Source organism: Equus przewalskii, chromosome 1, assembly GCF_037783145.1.
Source record: "Equus przewalskii isolate Varuska chromosome 1, EquPr2, whole genome shotgun sequence".
In the NCBI taxonomy this organism is placed as follows: Eukaryota; Metazoa; Chordata; class Mammalia; order Perissodactyla; family Equidae; genus Equus; species Equus przewalskii.
This window is the reverse complement of record NC_091831.1, coordinates 10,203,616-10,224,119: the sequence shown is the minus strand read 5'-3', so window position 1 is coordinate 10,224,119 and position 20,504 is coordinate 10,203,616. Positions and strand designations below refer to the sequence as shown.

Genomic DNA, 20,504 nt, shown 5'->3' with positions numbered 1-20,504 from the left:
ACCTTGCACAGAAACGTCAGGGGCCACAGAGGGCGGACATGGAGCCATTTGGGCATCCCGGTACCCGGAACCCCACCATGACTCAGCCCCTTCCCTCCCCTGGGTACCGTCCCTGCCCCTTTGGGATGCAGATGGGACCCTGCTGGATCTGAGGATGCTGCAAGGAGCGAGGGTTGGAGGGAATGCGGCCTGCTCCGACAGCCCACCGACAGAAGGTCAGCGGTGATCAACGTCCCTCCTCCCCCAAAAGCCCCCTCAGCCTGGGCGGCACCCGGGCGAAGGCCCCGGCACACGCACCCGGGTCCCTGAGTGGCCTGGGACGCTATCAGTGTGTTGGAGGAAAGCTCGGATTGCCTGATGGGAAGACGAATGTCTTGGGAGTCCCATGATGAGTTAGGAAGCAGGTGCTGGGCGTCTCAGTGACAGAGGGGGGAAATCATATGACCTGTAGGCTCTCCCAAGGGCAGGGGTTCACCCAGAGTGAGGAGAAAAGTGACAGGTGTCCAGGGAGAACAGGCACAGCCCACCGAAGCCGCCGGGTACTTACTCGGCAGGGCTGTGGTTGGGGGCTGAGCAGCTGTGAGAAAGAGAAGGAAAGTCAGACCCAAAGCGCACAGGGTGGCCCCCCCTGGACTCCAAGCCTGAAAAGACTCAGTGGGGACAGGCTGAGCTGTATCTTCTCACGTACCCCCTGCGTGGACGCCGCCAGCCACCGCCATGCAGCTCTCAGGGCCTCTGGGAGCGCCACCCTCTGTCCCACCCCCAAGACCTGCCTGGCTGTGCCCGAGGGCCTCCTTCCCACAAGAGGAAAGCCCCTCGCCGTGCCCGGGACAGGTGCCCCACGCGAGCAGCAAGGGGGAGTCCCAGCAGCTCTGGAGGAAGACCCCTTTGCCGCAGCCCAGGGACAACGATTCGGAGACCGATCGAGGCGTCCCCGAGTCTCTGCTCGGCGTCGAGCTCCAGCCCCAGGGCCCTCGCTGGCCCGCGGGCCTTCCGGGCCGCGGCCACCTGCCCTGCCCTACGCCCCGCCACACTTCTCCGCTGCTCTTCCTGCCCTCCCCAAGTCACAGGCGAGCCTCGAATCCTGTCCTCCGAGCCGGCTTCTGGCAGGACCCCAAGGCATGCACCCATCAAGGGGTCAGGGTGCTCCGCTGTCCAACCGCCCCCACCAAAGCCTGGTGCCCCGACAAGGAAACCCCAGAGAAAAGTGGGTATGGACCTTGCTGTTGGCCCTGCCGAGAATGCAGAGGCTCTCTTGGTCTGCCCATGGTGCAGTGGATGCTCTCTGGGCCACACTGTGTGGTCATTGCTCCCAAGCAGTTGTGCCTCACGGTTGGCCAAAGAGGGGAGGGGAGCTGAGCCCACCGTTCCCCCAGAGGTCGTGCTTTAGGGGCCAGCTGCCCCCAGGAAACCTCGGGTCACACAGGATCTCTGGGAGAGGCTGGGGTGGGGAGGGGCCCTGGAGTGGGAAGTGCGTCTGTTCTCAGCAAACGTCCCGCCAGAAGCGGGTCCGGGGATCTCGGAGGCCCACCTGAGCAGACGACACCGGCATCCTCGTGGTGACCACAGTTGTGGCTGTTCCAGCCATTGTGGGCGCAGCTCCACAGGTAGGACTCCTGGCCTGAGCAGCGCACGTCGTCCAGGACAATCGGCCCCGAGCCCTGACCGAAGCTGGCACTTCCCGGGGCCGATGTGGCCCAGCCACAGCCCAGCTGCTGGCACACCACGTTGGCATTGTTGGTGTCCCAGTAGTCATCGCACACGGTGCCCCACGAGCCTTGGTACAGGACCTCCACCCGGCCCTGACACCGGTCACCTCCGTTCACCAGCCTCAGGGCCAAACCCGATTCGGTCCCTAGGGGGAGCACAAGAACACCTCCTCTGTGTCTGGATTGAGGACCCGGGCCTAAGGCACGTTCCAGACCCAGGGGACATCCTCATGGCTTTGTTCCCTGGACAACCAGCCACCTTAGCAGGTACACAGAGGGGAATCTTCTTCCCGGGGAAAGGAGCAGAGACACACAGCTCGGCCCGGGTCTCAGGAGGGCCAAATAGGGGGAAGCACCTCTTGAGCCCCAATGGAGGTGAGCAGGAATGGAACCCCCAAGCTACACCGGGCACCCCTGGGGTGGAGCTCCCTGGGGACCCGTGACAGGCCAAGGCCATCACCCTGTCTGGAGCTTGTTGGCTCCTATGTGGTCCTGCCTCGGCTCTGCAAAATTCCAGCACATGAGGGGCCCTGGACCAGCCCCATGCAGGCCAGGCACTCTCCACCCCTCTGCGCGGGACGGCCACCCATCGCCTGAGAGCCAGGAGCCAGGTCCCGGCAGGACTCGTGAGGACTTCCAGGCCTTCCACTGAGACCTCAGAGGGGACCCTTTGCAGAGCATTGGGACCAGGAATCCGCTCGAGACAGCTGGTCGGCCCCTTAAGACCAGACGGAGGCCCTGGGCTTCAGAGACCCCTCCCTCAGCTGCGCCCCACCCACGGGGCCAACAATAAGCAAGGGTACACCATGAGCCTCCTCCCAACACTCTCCCACCCAATTGGACCCCGAAGCAGAGAGGGAGCCCCAGGGCATGTGGACAGGAATACTGACCTGCTGGTAATATCACATCTCCGATTGTCCTGTCCCAGGGGCCTGGGAGTGCAACAACGGGAAGGCAGAGTTAGACGTTCTGGAAAGAAGGACTCGAAAAATGCTTTGGGAGGCCTCATGACAATGACCCCACATGTGGACCCCGCCACTTCCTACCCGTGTGTGCTGCACCAACCTCCAGGTCAGTGACCCCCCCCTTGTCACCAAGGCCCCGCTGCACATCAGCCTGCTCCCGCCACCTCTCTAAGCCTGGCATGTCCTCTCCGCCATGGGAAGACCTTTGCGGCCACCCTCCTCTGTGCCATGGACTCGCTGGTGCTCCCTAGGGCATGCCCAGACTCGGCAGCTTGCACAGAAAATTCAAGGGCTGCAGAGGGTGGACCTTGGGCCCATCAGGTAACCTGGTACCCGGAGTCCCACCATGACTCAGCCCCTTCCCTCCCCTGGGTACGGTCCCTGCCCCTTTGGGATGCGGATGGGACCCTGCTGGATCTGAGGGTGCTGTAAGGAGCGAGGGTTGGAGGGAATGCAGCCTGCTCCGACAGCCCACCGACAGATGGTCAGTGGTGATCAACGTCCCTCCTCCCCCAACAGCCCCCTCAGCCTGGGCGGCACTGGCGCAAAGGTCCCAGCACACGTGGCCGGTTCCCTGAGTTGCTTGGGACGCTATCAGTGTGTTGGAGGAAAGCTCAGACTGCCTGATGGGAAGACGAACGTCTTGGGAGTCCCATGATGAGTTAGGAAGCAGGTGCCGGGTGTCTCGGTGACAGAGGGTAAAAGCCACGTGACCCATAGGTTCTGCCATGAACAGTGGTTCACCCAGCGTGAGGGGAAAAGGGACAAGTGGCCAAGGACAACAAGGACATCCTCATGAAGCCGCTGGGTACTTACTTGGCAGGGCTGTGGTCTGGGGCTGAGCAGCTGTGAGAAAGAGAAGGAAAGCCAGACCCAAAGCACAGAGGGGCCTACCCCCTCCCAGACTCCAAGCTTGAAGAGACTCAGTGGGGACACGCTGAGCTGTAGCTTCTCACGTGCCCCATGCGTGGACGCCGCCAGCCACTGCCACGCAGCTCTCAGGGCCTCCGGGAGCTCCAACCTCTGTCCCACCCCCAAGGCCTGCCTGGCTGTGCCCGAGGGCCTCCTTCCCAGAAGAGGAAAGCCCATTGCCATGCCCGGAACAGGCGACCACAGCCGTGGGATTGACATCCCATGCGAACAGCAAGGGGGAGTCCCAGCAGCTCTAGAGGAACGCCCCTTTGCTGCAGCCCAGGGACAAGGATTCGGAGACTGATCGAGGCGTCCCTGAGTCTCTGCTGGGCATCAAGCTCCAGCCCCAGGGCCCTCACTGGCCCACAAGCATTCCGTCCTGCGGCCACCTGCCCTGCCCTACGCCCCGCCCCACTTCTCCGCTGCTCTTCCTGCCCTCCCCAAGTCACAGTCGAGCCTCGAATCCTGTCCTCCGAGCCGGCTACTGGCAGGACCCCAAGGCATGCACACATCAAGGGGTGAGGGCACTCCACTGTCCAACTGCCCCCACCAAAGCCACGTAGCCCCAGAAGGAAGCCCCAGAGAAAAGCAGGTGTGGACCTTGCTGTCGGCCCTGCCAATAAGGCGGAGGCTCTCCTGGTCTGACCACAGCACGGTGGATGCTCTCTGGGACCCACCGTGTAGTCATTGCTCCCAAGCAGTCCTGGTGCCTCACGGTTGGCCAAAGAGGGGAGGGGAGCTGAGCCTGCAGTTCTGCAGATTTCACACTTTAGGAATGGCCTCAACACATCGAGTCAAGAACTCGCTGGCACGATCAGCTGTCCGAAGTGAGCCCATAAAGGACCCTGACATGTTAAATTTGGAGCAAATGTCACACACCCTCACAGTGGAGAAGGAGGAGAGATGGATACATTTAGTAAGAATCACGGACGAAGGCACCTGTTCTGGGTTTGAATCTCTGCCCGGACACTTACCCACCATGTGACCTTAGAGGTAGAACTATTGACAACTTACCTGACTGTGTCCCAGTTTCCCCATCTGCAAAATGGGGTCATAACACTCCTCACACCAAAGTACTGTTGAGCAGATTTCATGATAACAGCACTCACTTTGTGCGTTAGTTGAGCCTTATGTGCCAGGCAGTGTTTTAAGTGCTTTTTTAATACATTAACTCATTTGATATATGAAAATACTTTTGTGAAGGGTACACAGCAAGCTCTGGGAAGATTCAGCTATCTTCAAGAAAACTGTCATTCATGGTGAGAAGAGGCATTGACTCTGCTAACTGAAGCCAATGTCATGCAAGGGATGAATGGATGGATGGATGAGTGTGAGGTGAGAGAAGAAGGAAGGGGAATGAAAGATGGGACTGGCTGAGTGTTCGTCTGGGACGTGCCTAGGATCTTGGCACCACTTGACCCCTCCCTCTCCATCCCTGCTTTCTCTAGGGCAGCCAATTGCTTTGTGGCCAAGACTATACTCAGCCTCAACTAGCCAACAGCAGCAGCAGCAGAACTGGCAGAACCAACCAATGAGCAAAACCCCGGGAAGACAAGGAAGGAGAAAGGTCTTACCATATGCAGTAGTCTGGGGGTTTGAACTAGAAAGAAACTGAACTCATCATTTACTGTTGGTAAATGATCTCCTACTGATACTGACTAGAGCTTCACCTCACGATCACACCAGGGGGCGCTGGGGTTCGATCTTGGGTTTGTGTGTCTCCAGTATTCTTGCCAAGGGTTTGGGGTTTTGCAAATAGCAGATTAAAACAAGTGGGTTGGATACGGGGTGCTCGATAATTTTAGATGTAATAATGTACACATTTCTTTCCCAGGCCCCTAACGCTGCAGTTTATAGTCATAGGATGCAATCTATGCTCAGAAAGAAAGGCTGGACAAGAGAGGCAGTTTAAATGGGGGTCAGGGATTTCGGGGGGCTGCTGAATCACCCTCGAGTCTGAAATTTGAGTAGAGTCAGCACGGGAACAGACACTCCGAGACCCCTAAATAAGTAAATATTTGGGTGTCAGATATCCTGTTCCTTCCCATGCATACCCTGAGAAATTTTCACTCTATCTTCAAGAAACCCCAAATTGAGAGAACTCTGAATCTTTACAATCACTGAGGCCACACTAAAGCTCTCCACGCCCCCGTCACTTCAGGTTAACCCTCAGTGTACCATCAGTTCTATTGGGCTCAATTTTAGTTTTTGAGCTTCTTTTTTTGAGAAGGTCTAACTGTATTTGTGAAGATTAATATTTCATGACTTTTATATGTTTTTAAAGGTCTTCCAAGTTCAAAAAGCATATTTATTCATTAAAAACTGGAGTAAAACTCATTCTATCTTACAGTCACTATATGGATTCATTGGATCCTTGTGTAAATCCAAGATGCATTATGGGTTCTCAGCGATCTCATTTTCATGTATCTTGAAACATGCTTCTACTTCACCATTCAAGGAAATAGCTCATCTGTTATTAACTCATCAATTACTATTATAAAAAAGACATATGATAAGAATATGGAAGAACAGTGGCGTTGCATAGAAGGAAGATGAAATGGTGAAATAAATCATCATTCTTCAGTGCCCAAAATGTTGCATTATCTTTCAAGAAGGTATTTTTTTAAAGGCTGGAGAAATTGTCATTATTTTAGCTTTCATGAATGCTTTTAGGAATTCAGAATTTTTCATTGTCTGTTCACAATAGCAGAGAGAAGAAAATTGATGAAGGATGATGTTTCACGATAATTAGTGAAGCAGAAGAGGAATGCAAAGCAACAGAGAGCAGCACCCTGGATGCTGACGATAATGGTGAAATTGATCGTACACCTGAAATCTCACACTACGAGGCTTCAGATGACAATATCTCAGATGAATTTCCTTAGATCCAAGAATCAAGGAGTCAGTAATATAATTCTAAGTGCAGAAATAAAACGTAGTGCTCTCGCCCACCTCCACGCAAAGGATTTCATCCATGATATTTGGCTGCACGAACTTGGACCATCTCATTTTGTCAGAAGGACATGCGATGGTTCACTTTCATCTTTTATGATGCTCATGTACCACAATCTCCTTAATACAAAGAGATCTGCTATGTTTAAATTCTTACCAGAATTTCTAGTAAGGTGGCTTTCATAATCATATTTTTCTTGCTTCCTCACACAGGGAGGGCTAAGGCATCTGACAAACTTCTCAACTACTGTTGAAATGCGAGACCAGCCAGAAGCAGCAGTCAGCGGTCAGAGACCTGAATTTCTCTCACAGAACAACAGGCAGGCGAGGGTACAGGCTGTCAGAGAACTCCAGCCCCTGTCTCTACACCTTGAACATGGGGTCCACATGTTCCAGCTGCCCTGCTGCATGCTGTTCATGGCCATAAGAGGGCCATTGAGGCCAGGTGGCTACACACCCTGAACATGAAGAAGCAATTCATAACGGAAACAGGCAGCCAGAATATTCTTTCTTCAGAGGCCACAAAACTAGAAACATCGGCACCAGAACACTCCCACTTCATTTCTGACACACCATCCCTGCTCCCACATTCAAGAACAAGCTGACAGACAGGCCTGAGAGAGTCCTCCATTCAAAACTCTGCTATTCAAACACAGTACACAGGACACCATGCAACTCCCACTAACATGCTCCAGGCGTCTTGCTTACTCATATGACAGTCAGTGTCAGAATCTGCATCGGATCCAGAAGCTCTGAGCTCCCGGGTCTTGACAATAGTCATCCACAGCATATCCAAACAGAACCTTGAAGTTGTCTCCCATTGTGCTATGCCCATGCATTTGGAATAAACTCTTTTGCACACATTTACTGAGACCCACTTGACTCTTCCAATACTCAACCACATACTTGTAGATGATGCTGGCTGCCATTTGAGGCATGGGGGTAAATCACCTGGAGAAAGAAGGTTCCACTTGTTTGTTTTCCAGAAAATGGAAACAGAATGCTCTCTGGCACCGGGGATCAGTGTCCAAGAGAGTCAAGCTGTCAGAGGGACCAACTAGGAAAAGCCACAAGAAATCTCTCAAGATACTCCACAAAGACCTAGTCCCTTTCCAGGGGAGCTGGCACCTTTCCATCTGGACTCAGCCATTGCCCCCAATCTCCCAAAGCACCTATTGTGCACATTTGGACATGGTGCACGTTACGGCTGTAATTGGGGAAAAACTGAGGGGCTTGAGCATAAAAATAGGGAGATTATCGTCAAACTAGGCCACATCTAACAGATGGGCCACTCCCGTCACTCTGGAAGAGAAGCCTAAGGGGATTGCGTCGTGGCTCCAACAGCGCTCTGGAAAGTGCTCTGGAACTTAAGCAACTGTCTACTGAAGAGTTATTGCATCTTCGTGGCTGGTGAAGAGAATTCCATGTCTTGCGATTTATATGCACGGTCTCATTTAATCCTTCCCCCAACCCCATCCTCACTTACACCTGAGGACACTGAGGCACAGACGCTATAAAGGTAGCCCAAGGACACCCAGACCCCAACTCTACTGTCCATGCTGTTACCTATCATCCTGTGCTGCCTTTTGTCACAGCTGCTGCCTGCTCCCAGCCACTCCTTGTAGTCCTTGCAAGGCAGGTGGTCCACGCTAATCTACTTTCCATAAATTCGCCAAATTCGGTTTTCAATGGGAAGTCACCTGGCGGCCTTGACTAAGACTCCAGCAGCGACAGTGACTCCCAGAGAAACACTCTTTCTTCCTGCTCTGTCTGGCTCACTCCCACACCGGCTCTGGGCCTCAGTTCACCTGTGACGTTCTCGGGACTGCTCTCTCTGATGGCTGATCAACGGCTCCAGCACTGATCACAGCTCTGATTGTAACTGAGTGATCAGCTGATTAGTGTCTGTCTTTCAGTTAGACCCTAAGTCCCTGAAGGCAGGGAATGTGATCCCCTGAAACAGCACAGAGCGAGTCCACGCTGTGGTTTCTCCTGCTTAGAAGCGTCCTGGGAGGACAGGTTCTGCCAAATGAGGTGACAAGGAGATCAAGGCCATTGTGAAAGGCATGTTAAGGCTAGCGATGCACTTGTGGAAAAGCCTTTCTATTGACAAGTCTGAGCTACAATGTAGCCAAGAACCATTTGGCAAAATGTGAAAAACCTAAATTCACTTGACATTAAGGCAAATATAGGCATTAAGAAAAAATAAGTAAAAGCAAGTAGCTCTTAAAATGTATGCACATATCTTCTGTCACTTCCTTTGGAAACTCTTGGCAAAGTCATGCTTCCATAGTTACATCACAAACATGAAACCTGCATTCCGTCCGGGGCCAGGCAGCCCGGGTGCTCCAGGTGTGGTCTACAGACCGTTCTTATTCTCGGTCATATAAAAATGCAGATTCCTGAGCCCTGGCCTGGACCTTCCCAATCAGTCTCTGGATGTGGGTGAGGAGAAGTCCAAGGACCTGCATTCAAACAAATGCCCTAGCTGATTCTGATGAGCACTCAACGTTGAGTCAGTGGGGCAGCCTGAGGGGCAGAGATCTTAGGAAAGACATGTGGCTGGGCAGAGGCTGGCATGGAGGCCCCGGACCTGTCTTCTGGTCAGCATGGACCTTCATAAGGAAGGGGCTGAGGGCCCAGGTGGACCCCGTCAGAGGAGGTCCTTCCTGTCCTACATCTAAAACCCAGCAGGTTTCTCTGCAGCAGCCCCTCCTGAGTCCTTGCGGTGGCCTTGGGTGCCACAACCTCCCAGTCCCAGAGGTTAGTTACCAGTTGGCGTCTGTGTCTCCCTGGAAGTGGTTTCCGTGGAGTCTCCCACTGCTGGTATTGCTGAAAATACAAAGAAAAAAAGGCCAAATGAGAGCTAAAGTGTGAAAACCGTTGTCCCCCAGCCCATGTACAGGAAAAGTAACAGCAGTTCCAACAGAGCGGGAAGGAACAGCTCATTCTGCCCGTTCCTGAGCACCTACTGGGTGCCTGACTCCACCTGGCAGGGGACAGTGAGATCACGTGACGCCCCCCACTGTCCTGGGGAAATTCACTCTAGGGGGTGAGTCATCCGAGTCAGCAGGTAGAGGACAGGGGACGAAGGGCTCCACTGAGGGGCGTCCAGGAGTCCAGCGGGGGACCCCATGTGAGGTCCTGGCATCACACCAGATGGGAGCCAGCAGAGGGGAAGATGTGGGTTAAAACGGGCTCTGAGGAAGCAGAGACACTGTGGATGAAGCTCTCCTTCAAAATATTCTAATAGGACTAAAAATACCAACTCTATACAAAGCTTCCTGGCTGCCTCCTGGCAGATGAGGAGATGAACCAGGTGTCTGGACGGAAGGACTGAATATGGAAATGTCAGTCGCCCTAAACAAATTCACAGCTTTAATATAATTCCCATTGCAAAGCTTTTCTTTGATTGGTTGCTTCTTTAAAAAGTGATTTTAGGGGCCGGCCCAGGGGCATAGTGGGTAATTTCAGCACACTCCACTTCAGTGGCCCCAGGTTTGCAGATTCAGATCCCAGGCACAGACCCATCAACACTCATCAAGCTAGGCTGTGGCGACATCCCACATCCAATATAGAGGAAGATGGGCACAGATGTTAGCTCAGTGACAATCTTCCTCAAGCAAAAAGAGGAAGACTGGCAACAGATGTTAGCTCAGGACCAATCTTCCTCACAGAAAAAAAAAAGATTTTGAAGTTCAACAGAAAAAACAACAGGCTATAAATAACTGGTTTGTTCTTGACAAGGAAAAACCACGGACGGGGCAGGGGTGGGGTGGTGGGGGTGGGAGGATCACACACCTATGACCTTGGAGACAGGTGACATGGGGTCAAATGCTAGCCCTGCTACTTGTGTGTCCTCTAAACTCGGGCAGGTCATTTAAGCTCACTCGATCATAGTTTTCTCATCTGTAGGTGCATTGACCACTTCATAAGTTTATCGTGCAGACAAAATCAGAAAAAATATATCAAGTGCTGAGTATAGTAGTCACCATTCAAAAAGTTACTATTAGCCCTAAAATATTACAAATAAAGCTATAAAAATTAAAACATAGAAAATTTTTTTTAGATATTTACTTCATACCAGAAAGCAAAATAATTTTCAGAAGTAAAGAACTAGATATCTTTTTAAACACACAGAAATAAAAAACTAGTTAAATGTTTATCTGGTTTCTGTAAGAAGTTTCTAGCGTTAAAATCCACAGGAAATCACAAAGGAAAACAGCAAGAAATTTAATTACACGAAAATATAAAAAATTTATGTGGAAAAATCAAAATCCAAATTAAAAGGCAAACAACAAACTGGGAAAATACTTGTCATCAATGTAACGAGCAAAGTCCTAATATCCAAATTACAGACAGAGTTTACATAAGTCAACAAGGAAGACACTAACCTTTCAAACAAATGGGACAAAGGATACAAACAGACAATTCAAGGAAAAGGAATATAAGTGGCTTAAGATGTTCACTCTCACTATAAGCAAAGAAACGCAAATTAAAATAACTGGGTGCCATCTTTCATCCAGCAATTCAGCCAAGATTTTTGAACAATAATATTCGGAACTGGAGAAGGTGTAGAAAATTGCCACTCTTGTTTTTTACTGAGAATGGAAAGAACTGGCGTGTTTCTGGAAAATCATTTATCAGTGTATTTTAAAAGCCTTAAAAATGATCAACTCTTTGACTCAGTAATTCCACTTCTAAGAATCTAGCGAAAGGAAATAATTTCTAGAATGTGAGCAAAGATGCACGGGCAGGGATGGTCTTCACGGTAACCTCCATATAGAAAGAACCTGAAACGGGGTGGAGGAGCTGGGGAGAGGTTGGTCTAAGGACACCAACTTCCAGCAATGAGCTGAATAAGCTCTCGGGATCTAGCGCAAAACACGGTGACTGTGCTCAACAACATTGTACTGGACAACTGAAATGTGCTAAGAGAGCAGAACTTAAACGTTCGCATTAAAAACAGATAAATATGTGAGGTGCTGCATGTGTTAATTACTGGGATGTGTACTTACAGCACAGTGTGTACGTATCTCAAATCACCATGACGTACGCTTTAAACAGCTTACGATTTTGCTGATTATATCTCAATAAAGTGAAATTTTTTTTTAAAAAAAGAAGAAAACCTGAGACAACTTCAATATCCAAAAATTGTGAATGGCATGCTAAAATGTTCAGAATATAAAGATAAATTAGAGGAAAACTGTATATTTAATGATACCACTCACGTACATATAACTTGAAAGAAACACATAGTTGAACAACGGCAGTCTCGCGTGATAGGAGGGCGGGTGTTTGGATTTTCTCTGCATTTTTCTCCAGCTCCTACCTTTCCTCCGCTAACCGTGCAGTGACAGCGTGGTTTGAAGCTGAAGGTGGGAGGTGGCGTTGGGGGTGGTGTAGGAGGCAGATTCTTTCAGGGTGGGGAGGAATGTTGCTTGTAGGCTCAAGGAAAAGAACAAGGGGAAAGGGAACCAGAAGATAAAGAAAGAGCAGGAAGCTAGTGGTAGAGAAAGCAGAGAGCGAGAAGAGGAGGGAGAGAGGAGAAGGTGGGGGGAGGAACCGGTATTTTTGATTAATTACCACTTTCCAGGCTTTGAGCCAAGTGCTTGACCGGTCCTGTCTTATTTAATCTTCATAAAATGCTTTATGGTAGAATTATTACTCACATCTATTTTATGGACGAGAAACCCAAAGGTTAGAGGGGTGGGACAACTTGTCAAAGGTCACACAGCCACTAAGTAGTGAGGCTCACATCTGAGGTCAGGTGCGCTGACCCCACAGCAGCTGTGGGACGCAGCTCCACCACGCGGGCTCCCAAATTCGAGTTAAAAGAAAGAGATTTCGTTTCAACTTGTCAAAAAAGCAAACCATTCTGGAGTAATGACATGCAGTGATGGAGAGGGTGTGGTTGACATTGTTCCTGATAATGTGTTTACCTCCCCATAAACTATATGCTGCCACACGTCACCTAACGGCAGGGATACATCCAGAGAAATGCCAGGTTAGCAGATTTTGTCTGGGTGTGAACACCACTGAGTGTTCACGTACACACACCTGGGCGGTATAGCCTACTGCACACCTAGGCTCTATGGTGCTAATCTTATGGGACCACCGTCCCAAACGTGGTCCCTCATAGACGGAAACATCGTCACACCCTCTCTCCTGCCCTGGAAACTGGGCACTGGGGGGTTCAGCCTGCTTCATTAAATTCAGTGTGAGACAGGCCCCCTGTTAGGCTCTTAGCCATGCAAGGTGTTGTGCTGGGTACTAAGTGAGCAAGTCATGGTCCCTGCCCTCCAGGGACCCCCAGCATAGCAGGATCGCTAGAAAAATCCACAGGCAATTTGGTGCAGGAGTGAAGGTGCTATGGGAGACTGAGTGGAACCATGGAATGACACACTTTTTGTGTGTGTCTGTCTGTGTGTTGAGAATATATGTCAGGGACAGTTTCCTGGTTGGGTGGTGTCCCTGGTTTTTAAAAATAGCAGCTGGCGGGCTGGCCTGTGGCCCAGAGGTTAAGCTCGTGGTCTCCACTTTGGTGGCCTGGGATTTACCAGTTTGGATCCTGGGTGCTGACCTATTAACTGCTTATCAAGCTGTGCTGTGGCAGCATCCCACACATAAGAACTAGAATGACCTACAACTACGATATACATCTGTGTACTGGGGCTTTGGGGAGAGAAAAAAAGAGGAAGATTGGCAACGGATGTTAACTCAGAGCCAATCTTCCTCACCAAAAAGCACAAAAGAGATAAAAATAGCAGCTAGATTTAGCCTGGTGAAGGCAGGGGAGGGGAAGACTGCGCTCCAGGCGGAGGGCGCAGTGCGCGCAGTTCCCACGGCCAGAGGCGAGGTTTGGAGTGCCAGAGGTTGCTTTGTGCTGCAAGATAGTGAGCTGCAAGGTGTCCCGGGAAACAGGCAGAACCAATAAAACCCCAGGGTGGAGAGCAGCATGGGGCACGTGGGGAATGATCCCAGGTGTGTGTGTGCGGCAGGATGTGGAGAGACGCGCGGCTGCAGAAGAGGGGCGGGCGGTGCTGCGGGACAGGATGCCAGGCTGCCCGCCGGGCCTCAGCCCAAGGCTCCTCCATCGCCTTTCTCCTCCTCCCGGCCATTCGGCACCTAGCAACTGACTTACGTAACGCGGGAGGAGTTTGCGCAATAACGACAAGTTCAAGAAGGAGAGATCAGACGTCTGTGTGGACCCGTCACTTAAGGGAATCAGAGGCGCGCCCTCAATCCAAATGTCACCCCAGTAAAGACGTTCTCACACTGCCCGAGTCTCTCCATTAGATTTTCTCCTTTATTTTAAGGCACTAGTCATGGCCAAAACCCCTGATAAACTGTGGGAAGGGTAATGTTGAGGATGACCAATATGCTAGGAATTCGTTTGTAAGCAATTATTACTTTCTCATCTTGCAAAACATTGGCCTTGAAGAAACTGGACCGAGGGAAGTCAAGTTAGAAACTGTTTTGGAATAACTTTATAGTTGTCAGTTGCAGAGCTAGTACTAATCCTCAGAGAGTCCCCGAATACCCCTCCCCAATTTCCCCGAATGTTAACATCTCACATTACCATGGTGCATTTGTCACGACTACCAAACCAACACAGGTACATTCCCATGAACTAAACCTCAGACTTTATTTGATTTCACCAGTTTTTCCTTTTTCTGTTCCAGGGTCTAATCCAAGATACCAGTTTGCATTTAGGAAGTTATGTTAGGATAAGACATCGGGAAAGTGCCTAGAAGAGGAACAATGGCCTGTTGGTGGGCACCCACTATGTGCCAGACGCTGCCTGGGTGACCTCATTTCTACACGACCCTATGAGGTTGAAACACCAGCCCATTTTACAAACGAGTAAACTGAGGCTTGCAGAGGCCCCAGAGCTGATAAGCGGCAGAGCCGAAGACACAGCTAGGAGCAGCAGGAGTTCCACCGCCCCGCCCGCCCCACACAGGCCTGGGCGCACTGACTTTTCTGAAGAGTCTGTGCAGAGACCAGAGCTGAGAAGCGTGCCTGCTGCCGCGGTTCTCCCAGCACGAAGCTCCCCGGGCTCCAGTGCTGAGCTAAACGCCACAGTTCATCCCCTCGGCTCTCTGCAAGGAACAGCGAGGGTTAAAGGCCGTAACTGCTCCCGAATGCCAGCCGACCTCCAGCTTCAAGTCCTGGCCCAGCTGCTCACCAGCTGCTGACCTTGGACAAGGCATGTAACCTTCTGAGCCTCAGTTTCCTCATCTGCAATGTGGAAATAAGGATACCTAACTCTGGGTTGTTAGCAGATCTAGACAAGAGACTGTGGGCCCGCGTTGGGCTGAGTACCAGGAACCCAGGAAGCACTTTGCACAGGGCTGATTCCCACCTCCACACTGCACATTCAGGCACACATGCGTGTGTGTGCGCGTCTGTGTATGTGCACGCACAGGGCATCACAGTGAAACCTCAAGGTCCCTCAACACAGGCACCGCTGCCTTGAGCCCCTTTGTAGACGAGGACGGGGCAGTCCTTGTGCTTTAGGGACTGACAGGAATCCCAGGTCACCTAGAGCCAGTGCAAAGCCAGGGACTAACTTTCTAAAGCTGGAGCCAAGAACGCTGCCTCTCGTTGTCAAATATTTTGATGGAGACACAATCTCCAGCCCCCAGACCGCCCAGCCTGTACCCGCTGACGTCCTTCTGACAGGGAGGGAAGGTGGGCGATGTCTGCCAGCTGGCCCCCTGGTGTCACCATGATGCACACACCTAACACACAGTGCAGGCCTGCTCCCCATCACCAGGGCCTCGAGGGTTGGGTTTGGCATGCTGCTTCCATGAAAGCAATTTCCCAAACAAACTTTTATCTTCAGAGCTTCCCCTACAAAGAAGCCTGGGGGTGGGAGTGAGAGGTCTGGAAGTCATCTGGAAATTAGGATACTTCCGCCTTGTCTTCCGGAATTCGTGAATGTAGCAAAAGATGACACCAAAGAAAAGGTTGGGATGAGTGGAAGAGAAGAAGGAGGGAAGAGATGAATAAAGGAAAGGAGGGAGGGAGGGAGAGAGAGAAAGAAGGAGGGGAAGGAAGAAAAAAGGAGGGACAGAGGGAGAGAGACGGGGAGGAAGGGAAGGAGGGAAAGAGATGCTGGAGGCCAGACAGATGAGAGACAGAAAATCAGACAGAGATAGAGAGAGACCTAGGCCCACTGGCCAATCGTCCTGTTCATTTGGTATCTTGGTAAAAGACACTGAGATTCAACAGTCGCACTGATTAGCCTATGGCTCTTTCATGTACATTTTATCCCTTGACACTCTAGGAACACAAGGACATGCTCGAGTTACTGAGCTCCAAATGGTTTGTCTAAAGCAGCGAGTGACAGAAGACGCAGACTTGGAATTCTTATGGTCTTCTCTGTGCCCAGCTACTTGACCTGATTTTCGTCAGTAAATATTAATTATCAAGCCAGACACACCTGCAGAAAAAAGTCACATAATGAGCATTTACAGGGGCTCTTTTCTGCTGATTTTTACAGTGCGCAAACTATGCGCTTAACCAATTATGGCGAAGTTTTAGGGCCTCTTAACAATATACACAAACTTTCCCTTAACTTCAAGAATTTTTCTAAGACCAATCAATCATTTCTTTAGTTGAGTGACTCACTGACAACACTGACATAATGATTGGCTTTTTCCAGCTACACCTGTTGTATTTCCCAGCCAGAAACAAAACAAAAAAGAGCCATTCCTTGTAAATCCTTGCAATTACAATTATCAGCAAAGAATTGCCTCTTTTTGATGCAAAACACCCCTTGGAATAGAATGTCTAGAACCAAGGAACAATTAGACATGATCTGAAATTAATGAATATAATAATTAGACATAGTACCTGTAGATAGAACTTGACCCAACAACAGACATATTTCGAGGATGACTGTGGAGATCCCCATTTTGCTGGATTCTTCTCCATTTGAGTAAAAACACCGTGGCATTTATAGTTTCCTAGCTGGAAGGAGGCGTGTCCTCTGGGTGGTATACTTCTATTACTGCCATAATTCAATGTAAAGGAAGTGAGAGACCTTGCTAACCTTGGATGGGTAATCTATGGCAACAGCTTAGGTGTGTTTGAATGGTTGTTGTATGAACCATCAGATTCATCCAGTTCATAGATCAACCATCATCTAGATTGTTGTATGAACAAATTGCAAAGCACTGCCATTACTGATACAATTTCCAGCTTCCTTCTAGGTGAACCTCGAAGACTCACAAGTGCTCCCTGAATACTGGCTTGATTTTAATGTTGGAGAATTTGAATTACCTTGTGGGAAATCAGCCCCAAGGTTGGGGGCAGAGCAGGATGTGGGCTGCTGAGCAAATACAGGACATGGTGCCAAGGGGAAAAGCATCTCTGTGGAATAACTTGTCGTGGCAGGGCATGCTCTCGTTGGCCCCTTGCCTTGGAGAAACGAGGATGGCATTAGTGCAGGCACGACTGGAGAGCAGAAGCCATGAGGGAGAAGGCAATGGATTCCATGGGCCTCTCCTAACTTTGGCCCCATCTTCTGGAGCTCACACTACTTCCATAGCACAGGAGCTGAGAAACACGTGACCTCAAACCGAACCACCTCCAACCATTTCACAGGCTCTGATTTCTTGCCGGTGACACTCACAGAGTATGACACCGAGAGCTTGGCAAAGCCGTAAATCCTTCCTCCACCTCTGCGGGGTCTCTGGTCTCTGAGCTCTGGAGCCCGTGACCTGAGATACATCAGGGCGTTGAGCTGGGCAGGTGAGAGAAAACACTGGGAGCCTCCGGGGGAAGGGTCAGGGGGCTTCGGCCTCTCCAGACATCACCGTTTCCTTCGGGGCACTGGGTCCCAAAAGTCCGTGTGACTGCGGCTCCCCTTCAGGTGTCGGGTTGACCCCCCAAATCTGCTCTGACCCTCGTTGATTAGCACACATTAATTGTTACCATTGTAACAACCCTTTGGGCTCTGTGTACATGATGCTTACAATGCCACTCGGCTTTGCCCTCAGAGCCTGACTGCCCAGCCAGCTTACAGGGACCCCCACCACCACCACCACCTCCACCCCAGCCCCGCCATGATTTGAGGACCAAGCTGAGTCTCGTCATTTCCTGCTGCTCCTCTCTCTTCACAGGCGCTCAGCAGGCATTGGCTGTTGAAGGCGGGTGTCAAGAGCAACCCCCTGCTTCTGCTCTGCAGGGTCACCAACATGCAGCCTCAAGCTGGGGACACTGAGGTCCAGAGAGGGGAAGTGACACACCGAGTCACCCAGTGTCCAGGACAGCACTCACAGCTGAAACTGCCCCCCATCAGAAGGATGGAGAGCAGCGGGGCTGACACAGCTCGCTGATCATCAGGTGCAGTCCAACTGCAAACCTTCCCGCAACAGACACAGCACTCTAATGACCCTTGCAAAACAGAATTCTGATCACGGTCCTCTCGTCTGTCTCAGAGTAACACTGAACGCCCTCACCATGGTTTACAAGGCCCCACACACTCAGCCCCCATGGCCTCTCTCCCAGCCCACTCCAGCAATAGACCAGCCTCAGGGCCTTGCGCGTGCTGTTTCCTCTGCCTGGGAGATTTCCCCCAGAAATGTGCAAGTTCGGTCCCTCCCCTTCAGATTTTTTCTGACATATCATCTCCTCGGTGCAGCCTTTCTGGACCATCCCTCCCCAGCACTCCCTAGCCCCTGGCTTGTCCATCATTCTCCAAAGTGCTTCTCACCATCCGGCCTCCTTCTGTTTCCCTTTATTCTTTTGCCTGTCCGCCCCCACAAAAATGCAAGCTCTACAAGGCCAGGATTTGTATCTATGTTGTTCACTGCTGTATCCCCAGAATCTAGTACAATGCTTAGCCCATGGTAGGTGCTCAAGAAATATTTGCAGACGGAAGTGACTGGATGAGTGTGAGCAGGTCTGAAGACGAGGGGCAGGCCTTTGCACAGACGGTTCCAGTGAGTTCTGCAGTAACCAGGTGCCAACCAGGTGCTGAGGACGATGCTCTTCATTCGTCTGTTCACTCAGCAGATACGTGCTGAGCACCTGCGATGCGCCGGGTGCTGTTCCACGCAGTGGGGCTGAAGCCCAAGCAGCCAGACGCCATCCCGCCCTCGTGAGTTTACAAACCAGAGACACACAGACAGCAGACAAGAAGTAGATACGTGGGGAGAAGCATTTCAGAGTGTGATAAGAATTATGAAGGAAACGAACAAGAAGCTAGTATAGAGAGTTTCCGTGGTTGGGAGGGCTGCTTTGGATAGAGTGGTCAAAACATCACATTAACTTAGGAAGTGCTTCAGGAATGAGGAATCTGAGGCTCAGAGAGGGTATGTAACTTACTCAAAGTCACACAGCTAGAAAGTAGCAGAGCCAGAGCTTGAACCGAAGTCTGACTCCAAAGCCTGGTGTTTTTCCACCAGACCCTAAAGTCTTCCCCTTCCCTCCAAAAGACTATGTTTGCATTCAACTGGTGGGCCTTGGGTTTGAGCACCCTCCACCAAAGAATGTCTTGCTAATCAGAAGCATTCAAAGGAAGGGGTAGAGAAGGAAAACTGGCGCTGAGGTCATGAGAACAGTGAAGAAATTTTTTTGACATACACCCTACAAAAGATGCTAAGCGGCCTGTCCCCAACAGAGTGAAGGGAGAATCTGTTCAAACCAACACTAGATCTGGACCAAAGCAGGTGGAAGTCAGACAGGCCGCCTGCGGCCCAGAGTCATTTGCAGCCGAGGGGAGATGAAAGATCGGAGCTGGGGTTCCCCAGCCCCTCTCTGCTCTGCTCCTCTCCCTCTCTCCTCACCCTCAGACACCCAGGAGTCCTTTCTCCATCACCAGCACACACCATCCTCCCGAGTGATTTATGACACCTTCCCATTAAGGCACATGAGGTTAGTGTGAGCCTCCTAGCCTCTGAGGAGGGACCACGTGTCCAGTTGTCCTGGGACAGCCCCACTTCTTCTCCCAGGGCCATGACTGCTGCAACACCCTTCCACCTACACCAGTGTCCTGGCTGGGATGATATGATGTGGTCATCTCCCCGAAGGCCATTCCCTGTGCACGTCTGGCCCCGCTCACTGGCCTCCAGCCCTCTGGCCTCCAGCCTGGCTGGCCATCCCTTCTGTCCTCAGCTGCACCGTGCTTCCTTTCTCCTCAGGGTCTGGAACTCTCTGCCCACCTTTCTCTCTCACCCTCAACAAGGAACAAGGGCTTTCAAGTCACTGAAACAACACCAGAGCAGGAGGGGAAAACAGAGCAGAGAGAAAAGCAGTGAGGTCATCACGGGAGGGGGTGACGCTGGAGAGAAATGTTGTAATTGATCCGGATTCAAACCCAGTCCTACCCTCCCGGTGCTGTGGATTGTCACACTTCACTGTGCCTCAGGACTGGAGGAAACACAGGAGGGGAGCCAGCTCTTGGCAGGCCCAAGCCACCACTCCCCAGTCTTCGAGACACCACCTCTGCCCAGCCCCTCGTTCTGACTCCGAGGACGAAGGCAGTGGTTCCAAACTCCAGGCAAAGTGGGCCAAGTGGAGCAGCCCAAAGGACACCCATCACCCAGAAGGAAAGCTTTTTATTCCATAAGGGGGGTCAACTCTTGTCCACATTGGCCGAAGAGCCTGCTATAGTCCCCAAGTGAGCCCAGGTGGCAGGTGTGGCCCTGGGGACCTGGAAGGCGTCCCCATGGCCCCTCCAGTCTGGAGAGCTGGTTCACATGGGGTTTACGGAAGTGGTTCAGATCCACTGCTTTGTTCATCAACAACCACCAAGGAGTCCTGGTTGTGGCCTGGATGGGTGGTGTTGAAAACCACAACAAATACTCCAACTCCCAGGAAACTGGAACAAAGGAGAAGCCATAAACACGTATGGTGCAATGACACGCACACAACACTCAGCCAAACCAAAGAAAACAAAAGTGCCACTGGTGTTACCAGAGTTTAAGAGCAGTGCGGCCATAATGGACTT

The 20,504-nt window shown here is 51.3% G+C and overlaps 1 protein-coding gene across 1 annotated transcript in view; it reads right to left on the bottom strand.

The window, feature by feature from the left end:
• The window catches only part of LOC103543682 (scavenger receptor cysteine-rich domain-containing protein DMBT1-like), a 29,552-nt gene extending 13,077 nt beyond the window's left edge, over positions 1–16,475 (bottom strand). Inside the window, exons 1-4 of the mRNA XM_070632009.1 lie at positions 16,403–16,475; positions 9,311–9,370; positions 2,600–2,641; positions 1,532–1,855 (exon numbers count right to left, since the gene is read on the bottom strand). Coding sequence (XP_070488110.1) covers positions 1,532–1,855; positions 2,600–2,641; positions 9,311–9,370; positions 16,403–16,463 — 487 coding nt within the window. The 5' untranslated portion in view covers positions 16,464–16,475. The remainder of the gene's footprint in view (positions 1–1,531; positions 1,856–2,599; positions 2,642–9,310; positions 9,371–16,402) is intronic.
• Positions 16,476–20,504: the final 4,029 nt, after the last annotated feature.